Raw genomic sequence first — 13,341 nt, 5'->3', positions numbered from 1 at the left:
ATAGTTAATTGAAATATTTTCCCGTTTTATTTATTTATTCACTTATTTATTGATTTATGATTTATGAAAACATTTTTTAATCAAGTTATTATTTGCAACTTAAGATCATACTGCAGATTCCGAACGAAAGAAACTTACGTTTCAAGACATTTGGAAGAATTAATATAAAGCAAAATAGATACTCTAGAAATACATTATCGTATGGTTATATGCACATCTAATAGTATGCTCACAAGTTATCTAAAAGCTAATGCAGAAAAAAGAAGAGCTAATATCTATGTGCCTGTCAAAAACTGAAGTCGATTTAATTGACTTATACCCCTTAGCAATCATTATCTTTATGCAGACATTAGGGCGGCGAGCTGGCAGAATCGTTAGTACGCCGGGCGAAATGCTTAGCGGTATTTTGTCTGCCGCTACCTTCTGAGTTCAAATTCCGCCGAGGTCAACTGTGCTTTTCATCCTTTTGAGGTCGATGAAATAAGTCCCAGTTACGCACTGGGATCGATGTAATTGACTATCCCCTTCCCCCCAAAATTTTCAAGGCTTTCTGCTGAGAGTAGAAATAATTATCTTTATACAGACGATTTCCAGTAATGGTGCATATCAATGAAAAATCATCTTGGGAAATGGTAATTTATTGTTTCAGCCTTCATAATTAGAAAAATAAAAGAACTGAATAATTTTGCACCGTAGTTGTTCCTATTATTAGGTAGTTTGGGGCTAGCGCAAGCTTAATAACTAGTAATACGCTATAACTTCTAACAATCGTATTGATTGTTGGATTGGCTTTCTTGTGGTTGTGTAATATATATATTTCATTGGCCGTTGAATAATTTAGCTTTAGAGTAAATGTATATCAGCAAATTTAAATTTTCAAAGCTTTTCTTTGAAATATATTTACCTATTTTGAGCTTTCGATTTTAATAGATTGCTTAGGCAAAGTATTTAAAAATCTACCCAATAGTAACCAACATTACATTGAATTAAAGAAAGACAGAGTGCGGAGTTGCACATATGTACGCATTAAATTTATTCAATGTGAAAATATATTTGCATAATTTAAACAAAAATGAGCTCAGAGAAATAACTCGAGCGGCCAGTGCATGTACTCGAACAACATAGATAAATATTGGTATATAAATACCATACAATATAAATCCTTGATTTATTCAAATTATCTCTGTCTCTGTAGGATGTATCATAATTATCAAAATGGCAATTAAGACAAACTTCCATACGCGAAGGGGAGATAATCTCAAGAATCAAAAATTCTCCAAAACTAACATGCCATTAATGAAAAGGATAAATTTATTGTCTGGACAGTCACGCTTCTTTTCTTACATCGCTTAATTTCTAAAGAGAAAACAGCAGCTCAGTGTTCTGTTTAGTAACTTACATCGCATGCAGATTGAATATGTTTAAAGAATTGGAACAAAGTGCAGATTGCAATGTTCTGAGTGCAGATGTATTATGTATGAACATAAAGAATGCATTTTATACAAAAATAATATTTTCATTAATAAAAAGGACATCAACAACAACAAAAGAAATCAGAGATGCAGCTGGCGAGTTGTCAGTGTATTGTTTATGACTCCAAGAGAGCTGCTTGCGAAAAAGTGATCGTTCTTGAAACTGTCGTAAGATAAATCCGGATCATTGTAGTTAGGGTTAGAGATAAAATGCGGTGGTAGATTGTTCGGGCTATGGTAGATAAAACTTCCAGTAATAATTGATGGTTCATCACTCTGTTCACTATGAACATTTGGTATGTACAGAGCAGGATCGCTGGAACCGAAACTATCGAAATTTCCAAAAGGATGTGGGTATCTATACGGTTGGACGTATTGCGGTCGCATCGCCATCGGTCTAAACATTGGTGGATAATATGGACGTGAAATATTCTGCAGAAAGAAAAGATCAACCATATTTAAATATTATTTACAAGCAACAAAGAAGCATAGGATATGTATGTATGTATGTATGTATGTATGTATGTATGTATGTATGTATGTATGTATGTATGTATGTGTGTATGTATGTACGTATGTATGCGTGTATGTATGTACGTATGTATGCATATATATATGCATGTGTGTGTATGTATGTGTATATGTATGTACGTATGTATGCATGTATATATGTATGTATGTACGTATGTATGCGTGCATGTATGTATGTATGTATGTGCATACACACACACACACACACACACACACACACATATAGGCAAGGTGCCAGAATCGTTAGCATGCCGGGCGAAATGCTAGGCAGTATTTCGTCCGTCCTTATAGTCTGAGTTCAAATTCTGCCGAGGCTGTCTTTGCCTTTCGTCCTTTCGAGGTCGCTAAAATAAGAATCAGTTGAACACTAGGGTCGATGTAATCGACTTAACTACTCCTGGACATGAGTACAAAAACTGCATTCCTCTGTTAAACCATGTCCAACCAGTGTGACAGAAGTAGGCCCATCAATATGATCTTAAGCTTTAATTTACGGCCGTCGTTGGGTGGAGAGAACATGCCGAGGCCTCAAGACTACAATGGACTGAACATGGGTAATCCAATCCAATCCAATCCAATCCAATATATATATATATATATATATATATATATATATATATATATATATATTCGCATGTTATGTTCATATACATTTTCAATACGTTCCAGCAGATTTCAAAGTGAATATATTACGTAAATGCTCTCGTATTTCGCCTTCAAAAAACTTCTTTCAAAACTGTTCTCTGAAGGTGAAATACAAAAACGTTTAACAAATTCACGTTCAAATCTGTAGGACAGTGTTAGGGATGAAAATGTACATCATCCTTTTGATTCTCGTTGTTTTACGTGCGCATGAGGATAATTTGTGTTACATATATACATATAAGGTTTTGGTGAGAGATCTGGGAGCTAGGCATATAATGAAGACTAGAAGAGGGATGAGTATGTCAAGCGAGCCTGTCGGAGGAAGAGGTATGTATCTGGATTGTTCAAAAGCGCAGAAACCATTCAAGAAGAGAAAGAAATGAAACAGCGTATCAGTGAGACACGTTGGTGAGCAAATCTTTCCTAAGAACCTCAGGTGCCTTCATTTATATACATCCACGCTTGTATGTATGTAGCAAAAGCACCGCCATGGCTCTGTGCTCCAATGTAGGTTGGACTGAACTTTGTAAACTGCTGGTAAAAGCTGAAGTATTTTCAGGCTCTGAAAATGAAGCGTGGTACGCAGTTTCCATAATGTTATACATAAAATTCACCATAAAAGATCACTAGGGATTGCAAAGTCGAGCTTTTGTGGTAATTTTGAGACCTTTTTATGTGTAATAATGTTATCATCTAGTGTTATCTACTTTATGACGTGGGTTATCATTATGATCCCTGCTTTACATATTGTAATGACTATAAAACTGTTAAAATAAATCAATTGGTCACTCGAAACTTACGTGGCTACTACTTATTCTTTCGTACATTTGAGCCATCTTGTCGTGAAAATAATCGGAACTATCAAAAACTGGTACCATACGCCTGCTACGAAGATTTTTCCGTAGTTGAATTCGTCGACGGCTGAAATAAATAATTAATGAGTTAAATATTTTGTATAAATTTTTATTATTAAAAATTTTTTTAGAAGGGGTGGTGTGTTGGCAGAACCGTTAAAGCACCTTGCGGTGTTTTTTCTAGTTCATTATATAACGAATTCAAATCACATTGAGGTTAACTTTGGGTTTTATCAGTCAAGTTCTGGGATCGATCGAAGATCTGTGCCAACATGTAATGGGCTACCGTGGTACAATAACTTCCAAATTACCGCCCACTTGTGCGGTCGACAATTGAAGTGACGCACCAGCTGTTGCACCCACCATCACATTATCAATCTGTAACACTGTATATTGCTACCAACACGAAGTGCACACACACATATCCTAACGTTCATTCACGTATACACCCACTCTTACCAAAAGGGTTCAGTCAAACGCATAAAGAACGAATTTTCAAGGATTAGTAACTTGAAATGCATTTTTCTTAACCACTTCCGCTCTATCACTTGATTGATTTCCACATATATTTCTACATTTCATTAGGAGCTGGACCTTCCGGAATTATTAGTCCCAGTTTCTCGTTGCCGATTATGAAGCAATTGAAAAAAAGGACAATATCTATGAGCAAAACTATTCACACAGCTATCGAAATACGATTTCATTGCTTATCAAAACCAGTTAGAAAATGGTTTAGATTGATACCCATGTATCATATTATTTTTTAGGTCGAAAGTTTCTTTATAATAATGACAAATTAATACAATGTTGTTAATGTTTTGCAATAAATTGCAACATACTACACTCCTTTTCTGTTATATGTGGGCGAAAATCGAGAGTGAATGTTATAAGGGTGAAATACACAGAAAAAAGTTTTAGGTACAAGACATTTTTTTAGATTCCATTCTTACCTTTTTTTTCTTATCTGCCATTTTCTTATACATGCAACTATCAGAATTGACAGGGTAACAAGTGCAAGAGATCCAAGTACACCACCCACTACGTAGTCAGTCGGGAAGGAATTCTCCTAGAAATTACAACGATATCAAAAGTACATGAATGGATTTAAAGTTTCATGATGTAGAGATACGGTTGAAAAAAATCAAAGACCCCCTTCGTTCATGAATGACCATGGGATTGCACCTAGAAAGTTACCCTCCGAGGCACAAGTCTGGGCAAGGTTGTTTATGGAAGACCAGCAGTCGCCCATGCATACCAGCCTTCCCTCTCTACGTCATGGATGTTATCCAATGGAAAGGCAAAGGCCAATACAGCTTGGCACCAGTGACGTTGCAACTCATTTCTACAGCTGAGTGAACTCGAGCAACATGAAAGAAAGTATCTTGCTCAAAAACACAACACGCACAACCCGGTCCAGGGATCGAACTCACTATCTCATGATTGTGAGTCCGACGCCCTAACCACCGAACCATGCGCTTTCACAAGTTATAAGTAATACATAGCTAAAATTCGGTCTGGTGCCGAGTTAGACGAAATTAATATTTTGTTTAAATATTTTCATCTAGCAGCCAAGGAAAATCATGTGAAATATTATATTCTATCAAATTTCATATTTCCGTACAGCATTCAAAAAGGCTTCCACTAAGCAATGAAAATCATTTTAATATTGTAAATTTATATATAAATATATACCTTACCGCTGGGATTAGATTATTTGACCAAGATAGATTTGGACATCTTACTGGAGTTTCACATTTAAATGATGAACTGACAACACAGAAACCACGTTTAGAGTCAAACTCTTTTCTTCCGGGACAAAGTCGCTTGATTAAAAACTGACCGTCATATCCACATTCATAGTATTCCCGACATGTGACTGCATCTCTGAATCTTTCACCTGCAGGACACGGTAGTGAGACCTTTCTACAGAGATCTGTCAAAATACGATTGTAGGACACATGTGTAAATTTTAAACTACGTTGCCAAAAGATTTTAATAGAAAACAAATTATTCGAACTTATTGGAATTTCTTTTTATAATCCGTTACTTTTTATGAAGCTACTGACTGTGCAGTGCGATACTGAATGTTTCAAATGAGCAAAATTGTGGATCTCTCAGTACACAATCTTAAAGTATAAGATATTTTCTGGGCGATCATTCGATAGTAGTGCGCTATTTGTCAACCAGTACCTGCTGATTGTCAACCAGTAGTCAGCTGGTCAACCAGCTGGTCAACATGTCTTTGTTTACATCAATTCGGCAATTTCCGTAAAGAAAGAGGGAAAGGGCATTAGTCAGCAGGTAGCAGACAGCAGGCACTCGCTTTCTCTCTCTCTCTCTCTCTAAGTGATATGTGTTTTTAAGAGAGAAAGAGAGAGAGAGAGAGAGAGAGAGAGAGAAAGCGAGTGCCTGCTGTCTGCTACCTGCTGTCTGCTACCTGCTGACTAACGCCCTTTCCCTCTTTCTTTACGGAAATTGCCGAATTGATGTAAACAAAGACATGTTGACCAGCTGGTTGACAATCAGCAGGTACTGGTTGACAAGTAGCGCACTACTATCGAATGATCGCCCAGCAGGGTTCACCACCATCCCCTGCCGGAACCTCGTGGAGCTTTAGGTGTTTTCGCTCAATAAACACTCACAGCGCCCGGGAATCGAAACCGCGATCCTATGACCGCGAGTCCGCTGCCCTAACCACTGGGCCATTGCGCCTCCGATTTCCTTATATGATTAGGATAAAGCAAATTATTTCAACAAATTAATATGCCGTGTATGTATATACAGTTTTCTTTACGAAATACGAGGTATGGGCTATATAGAAAAGCGAGTAACTGGACACTATAACATTGACGTAGTTTTCAAAAGTATTGACAGATATTTTTTTTTCACATTCCGCCACATCTCAGACTTCTACAAGTAGGAAACAGGGATCAGTGGAGTATCATCGCATCTCTACTGAGTCATAATGAAAAATGTCAACACGACCTCTACTACCACATCAAGTGTTATTTCCTACACGTAGATAGAATTAACAATTTGCAGTATTAATTTTTAATTTTTACATACCGTAATAAAAAAAAAAGAATTTCATAAAATATATATTTATATCTTTTATAAAGTTATTTATCTTTTTTATAAAGTTACGGTATTTCCTGAAATATTTTATTGATTATCAAGTTCAGCGTTAAGTGTATATATTTCCTGCATCGTACACTTATACAATATTAGCCTCCTATCATCGGTTAACACAGACAATCCGCTAAACCAGACATGCTGTACGGTCTGACGAGGGTTCAATACGTGTGTGCGAGCATGTCTGTGTATAGACAGACAGACAGACAGACCGACCGATAGATAGATATGCACATAACTGTTTTCTAAATATCTCTCAGCAAATGATCTTTCTATGTGTATATATGAACATAACATAAGCATGTGTGTGAGCGTATGTTATTATATAAAGAATTAACTTCAATTTCTTCTTCTTTATTATATATACACATATGTGACCTCTTCAGCGACACTTTTCGTTTTCGTGTGTTGAAACGGATATTGTATTTCGGGACAGTCATTATTTATTTTTTTTTTTTTTAATCTTTGCCAAATAAATACGCACTATATATTTTTCCTTCACTCGTTTATCACTGTTCTTATTTTATTCTAACTCATGTCCATTGTCCGGAAATCTTTCGTCACTTATCTGTGACCTCTTCAGCGGCACTTTTCGTTTTCGTGTGTGTTCTTGCTCCACTTCCTCCATTCTATTCTTCTAAGTGCGCATGCATTTGTGTTCTTGTGTGTGTGCGTGTGTGTGTGTGTGTGTGTGTGTGTGTGTGTGTGTGTGTGTGTGTGTGTGTGTGTGTGTGTGTGTGTGTGTGTCATAGTTTTTAGCAGCAATGTGGCCTTCCCCTCAGGAACCCCATCCTCTCACTCCATTGTGCTGCTGCTGTTCTAAGATCCGAAAAAATATGGTATAGTTCCTGTATTATATATATATATATATATATATATATATATATATATATATAAACTCGTTTGTTTTCATACTTCATGTTGTTACGCAGTTGGTGACGTCCTGTACCCACATATGTTTATGTATGTATATATATATATATATATATATATATATATATATATATATATATATATATATATATATATATATATATATATATATATATATATATATGTCTGTGTGTGTGTGTGTGTGTGTGTGTGTATGTATTATATTATATTATATTATATTATATTATATTATATTATTATTTAATTGAACGCCACGCATCCATTTCCAAATAGGTTTATCTTAACCTTTTTGACGCGACTCTACTCTACACTGTTTTCTCCCCCATCCTTCTCTAATTCCCTTTTCTCACCTTCACCGTTTTCTATATATCTCTCTCTCTCTCTCTTTCTCTTTTTCTCTCTCTCTCTCTCGTTGCTCACACGTGACCATCGTCCATCTTTCTTTTCCTCACGTGACCATCTTTTTTTCCTGCACGACGTTCTAGGACTGGACGTCTTCTGTCTCTCTCTGCTATCTTTTCTCTTTTCAAAGAAAACATTTCTCCCAGCGTTTTCCTTTCGTTCTGATCTAACGATCTTCCATGTCATCCCATTGCCACCGCTGTTCTCACCTTCACTGATATAAGTCACCCTCTCTCTGTTACTACATTTTCCTCAGACTAATACTTTTTGCAACCTTCTAATTTTATCATAATTCGTCCAACACTCCTGGAGAGCATATTATAGATTTTTATTGAAATCCAATTAGCCTATTATTGAACTGGATGTTGGTGTAACATGTATGCAAAGATGGTAACATGCATACATACAGACAGACAGACAGACAGATAGAAATTGCCATTTATATATATAGATACAGAGTGTTTCAAAAGTCTATGTCACATTCTAAGAACTCTTATATCATGAACTACAAATGGTAGCATAATTGAACTGGTACCATTTAAAATCTAAAAGTATCAAGTTTTCTTGTGTTAATTTAATTTTAATTTAATTCAATTTTGTTTTCTGTCTCTTTTCAGATCCAGTAATGTCATTCACATAACAAGAGAAGTCATTTCGCATCCTAGAATACGCTAAAACTGAATCATGGACACGTGTTCAGCGCAAATTTCGTACAACGTTTACCAAGCAGGCACCAGACAGACGTTCTATTTTGAATTGGCATGCAAAATTCAGGAGGAGGGGTGTTTGTGCCCGACAAAGAGAGCAGGACGCGCCTGTGCAAAATTCATGGTAAACTGGTTTATCAGTGTCCTTCAGCTGTTGAACCAATTGCAGTTTGTGTGGTGTGAACTGCAGCGGTCTCCTTATGACGCACCAAACAGTTGTTGATGGGAACTGAAGTTCTCGACTGGCTATTCTGACTGATTTCTGGGGGCTGCGCTGGAAGGCTTGCCGAACTTGTTCAATCGTATCATCTGAGGTTCAGGGACGTCTTGTTCTCTTTGTTAGACACAAACACCTCTCCTCCTTAAATTTTGCATGCCAATTCGAAATGGAACGTCTGTCTGGTGCCTGCTTGGTAAACGTTGCACGAAATTTGCGTTGAACACGTGTCCATGATTCAGTTTTAGCGTCTTCTAGGACGCAAAATGGCTTCTTTTGTTTTGTAAATGACATTACTAGATCTGAAAAGAGACAAAAAAAAACTAAGATAAAATAAATTAAAGCTTAAAAACTTGACATTTTAGCTTTTATGTAGTTCATAACATAAGAGTTCTTAGAATGTGACATAGACTTTTGAGATACTCAGTGTATATATATATATATATATACACACACATACACACACACTCTTTTACTTGTTTCAGTCATTTGACTTCAGCCATACTGGAGCACTGCATTTAGTCGAACAAATCGATCCCAGGACTTATTCTTTATAAGCCTAGTACTTATTTTATCGGTCTCTTATGCCGAACCGCTAAGTTACGGAACGTAAACACACCAACATCAGTTGTCAAACGATGGTGGGAGGACAAACACAGACACAAATATACAATCAATTTCCATCTATCAAATCCATTCACAAGGCTTTGGTTGGCCCGAGGTTATAGTAGAAGACACTTGCCCAAAGTGCCACGCAGTGGAACTGAATCCGGAACCATGTGGTTAGGAAACAAGTTTCTTACCGCACAACCACTCCTGCGCATGCATATATATATATATATATATATATATATATATATATATATATATATATATATATATAAAGCAAGAACAAACAAATAGTAGTAGTAGTAGTAGTAGTAGTAGTAGTAGTAGTAGTAGTAGTAGTGGTGGTGGTGGTGGTAGTAGTAGTAGTAGTAGTGGTGGTGGTGGTGGTTATTGATTCATCATATAAACTATATAGAATCATTCCAATGCAAAAAGGAAAGATCATGAATGAGTCACTCGATCTCTTTAACTTTGACAGGCGTTTACTATCACATTTGACGTTTATCTATATTAATCGTTTCTTCTTCACTCCCATATCTTTCGTTCCAACGCATACATTAAGCCCTACAAATGAATCTTACATATCTGCTTGGAATGTTTCTCAGCGCAGCCATTCAAAAAAAAAAAGAAGAAGAAAAGAAAGAAAAGAAAGAAAAGATAAGAAAAAGAAAGAAAATTAGGTGAAGATTTGGTGAAGATAAGAGTTAGTTGAATCAAAAGCAAGAGTGGTAGAACAACAGTGCAGCAATACAAAATGAAAGAGTGATGTATAGTCAGATTTATTCTGGAATGGAGGTGGCATGTTTCGTCATTTGCACGTACCAAATGTGACCGCCAAGCAATAGAGAGTTGACCCAGCGCATATATGTTTCATCAGCATGTGCTGGAAATTGTTATATTGGCTGTTTGTCGAGTGAAAGGTAAGTATGTTGGTTGATCTTTTAAGGACTGGCTGAATGCATAAGCTGTGATATGTTTGTAAATGTAATCAAGAGGTAGGTTGACAAACACGGATTCACAACAATAGGAAAAATAACGAGATTTAAGTTTATGGCTTTGAGTAAGAAAAAGAGCTAACATTATACGTAGGTGTATAATTACCTGCATAAGTATGCATATACAAGTGTGTATGTATATGTGCATCCGCACGTGAGTATGCAAAGAACTTTTATTGCCGGATTGAGTGATAATTCTGGATGGTATTCAAGGAAAAAGTCTTAATACCTATATGTTTTTATTAAATTTAATATTCAGACATTTCCAGAAATAGTAGATAGTTGAATTGTCAGAACATAGATTCCACGTGAGAAGTCACCCGACAATATTTTGATAAGCCCACTATTATGTCCGCGGTCAAACCACTTATTTAAGCAATTCTATTTTTCTAATCCAACTAGTGTACAATCTTCTGCATTTACTTACTTCTCCATCACTACTTTAAGTGCGGTGAAGTCAACTTTTCGTTGATGAGGTCATAATGAAGTTTAAATATACTGGGGTTGTCTCCAGTATTTGCGTCATTCACAAAGATTGTTTTCCCTCTCAGTATAATTATTTCTAAATAGTGTTTAATGTATAAAATATATTTTCCCTAACTGAACTAAACTACTTTTAATTATAATATCAGGTTCAGCTCGCTCTAAATTAATGCTGTAGGGTGATGTAGTTCAACATTGTAAGCAGCCGCAATAATGTAAGATCAACGAGAATTTTGCTAGCTCACTGTATTCAGTTCAAGACCTCCGCTGAGTATAGCTTCGAGAAGGATGGATTTCACTTTGCTCTAAATTAACTGCATAAAGACAAAGTTTTTAGTACATTCCAACGTCCAACACTCATCTACCCACACACGCCGCAAAGACACACAGGCTTTGGACATACCATTCCTTTAATGCATCAAGTATTTCCTCACTTTTCAGAACTGACACCAAATATTTCTGCAAGGCTAGAGAAGACAATGGAAATTCTCATTAGTGCATTCTCCTTTCCAATCTCGTGTAACCACCACCAAAAGGAAATTATGAAAATATGCTCATACTTTCAAACAATTTCATTGTAAATGTTGGATTGTTAAATAAATTCGTTTGTTTCTTTTCCATGTTATTTCCATTAATGCGAAAAATATTTTAATGCAGTGATTGATGGTTTTATTTTAGCTTTATATTTCCTCTACAACTTTTTTGTTTTACTTCTTTTGAGACATAAAACAATTAAGTGTCAAGTAGAACAAAATGAACATTTTCGATACTTGCTTCTCTTCAGTTTCAACCAAGGTTCCAAAGCTGCCGAAGTCGCTCGGGACATGCTGTGTACGGAGAAGGCGCTATTACTGAAATGGTTTTCACGCCTCAAGGAGGTAAAATTCGACCTTGCAGACTCTCTGCGTTCTAGCCGACTTATTCAGTTCGATGAGGATTGATTGAACGAGCTCAGCCACGAAGATCTGCACCAATCGATTAGGAAATTGGCCCATCGGATAGGATGCTTTCATGATGCCGTTCCCGTGACCTTCACTCGATGGGTAAGGTTCAAAACTCGGTGCATGGGTGCCACACGCTCTGAACGAAAAGAAGCAAACTCTAGTGTTCCTCCATCGCCTCCAGTTTGCTAGCTCGATCCAGTTAAAACGACCCGACCGGCGACATGGCGTATTTCTTCAACACGACAACGCACGCCTCTACATCGTTAATTCAACCAAAAATATCATTCAAGAGGTCGGTTGGAAAGTTCTACTGCAAACCACGTTGTCTCCTGGTATAGTACCTTCGAATTATTACCTTTTTCGGTCGCTCTCTCAAATAGACTGCGAGATGTTTTGTGCAACAACGACGTGGAGCTAAAAGCGTGGTTCGATGAAATCTTCGAGTCCATATCCGATAATTTCTACCGTCACTGACAAGCTAGTGGAACGTTAGCAAGAAGTCGTAAGCAATGACGGAGAATATATTACTAATTGATTTGCTGAAACTGTTGATGAAAAATAAAGATTAAAATAAATAGAAAAAAAAACGAAAGAATTTATCAGAAAACCCAATACATCACAGCTGAGGTGCAACCATATCTAATAAGTCAAAGCAAAACTACTGCTTTCTGGCGAAAGGCTTTATCCCCAACTTATCCCGATATCAAATCAAAACGAAATATGGATAAAACAAAACCTGGTTGAAATGGCAAATTTGTTATATAACCCAAATAACTGTGTATTGTTCTAATTATACTGACCGTACAGATGAAAATCCTTAAGCCCATTTTTCTGTTAGATTCCTGACAAGTGTTTTTTCTCTCTAAATTCTTTGTACATTTTCACTCTCACCAATTCAACCAAATATAGATCTCATATGCGTTCCATGTATAAGCAACTAAATATTGTTATCAAACGTTTTCTCCATCAATTCTCGTGAAATAAAACTGATAACACAGAATCTTTAAAAACTCTATAGAACTGATAATTGTGTTACTTCTTTTCTTCTAGTAAACATTACATAACGAGCCAACAAGAGAGTCTCTACGAAGGCGGTCGACATGCTAAAAATAACAGCCAAATTACCACCAAACACCACCCTAAAGAAAACGGATACATGAAATCACATTGATTTAGATGCACTCTACCTGAAAAAATGACAGATTGGTTACGACTTGAATGCCTTTTATCATAGGTCTACCTAATCAGAGTTGACGTTCAGTTAAACCACAACAACAATAGCTTTCGATGACAATACTCTTAGCTATTTTAAAGACAGAAATTTCATTAGAAAATAATGACTCGTTTTAGAGAAATTATCTGCGAAAATACGCATATCATGAATTAGAATGGAGCTAGCTGTAATATTTTGTCTCTGAGAAACTTCTCTTAAGAGCCTTTCTGTATTAAAAACACA

At 36.3% G+C, this 13,341-nt stretch overlaps 1 protein-coding gene across 1 annotated transcript in view; it reads right to left on the bottom strand.

Moving 5' to 3' along the window:
* Nucleotides 1–1,009: 1,009 nt before the first annotated feature.
* The window catches only part of LOC106876271 (uncharacterized), a 35,919-nt gene continuing 23,587 nt past the window's right edge, over nucleotides 1,010–13,341 (bottom strand). Inside the window, exons 2-5 of the mRNA XM_014924761.3 lie at nucleotides 5,200–5,435; nucleotides 4,453–4,568; nucleotides 3,449–3,569; nucleotides 1,010–1,904 (exon numbers count right to left, since the gene is read on the bottom strand). Coding sequence (XP_014780247.1) covers nucleotides 1,554–1,904; nucleotides 3,449–3,569; nucleotides 4,453–4,568; nucleotides 5,200–5,435 — 824 coding nt within the window. The 3' untranslated portion in view covers nucleotides 1,010–1,553. The remainder of the gene's footprint in view (nucleotides 1,905–3,448; nucleotides 3,570–4,452; nucleotides 4,569–5,199; nucleotides 5,436–13,341) is intronic.

Source organism: Octopus bimaculoides, chromosome 1, assembly GCF_046866305.1.
Source record: "Octopus bimaculoides isolate indiv1 chromosome 1, ASM4686630v1, whole genome shotgun sequence".
Lineage (NCBI taxonomy): Eukaryota > Metazoa > Mollusca > Cephalopoda > Octopoda > Octopodidae > Octopus > Octopus bimaculoides.
The sequence above is the reverse complement of the archived record's forward strand: the minus strand, read 5'-3'. Positions and strand labels throughout refer to the sequence as shown.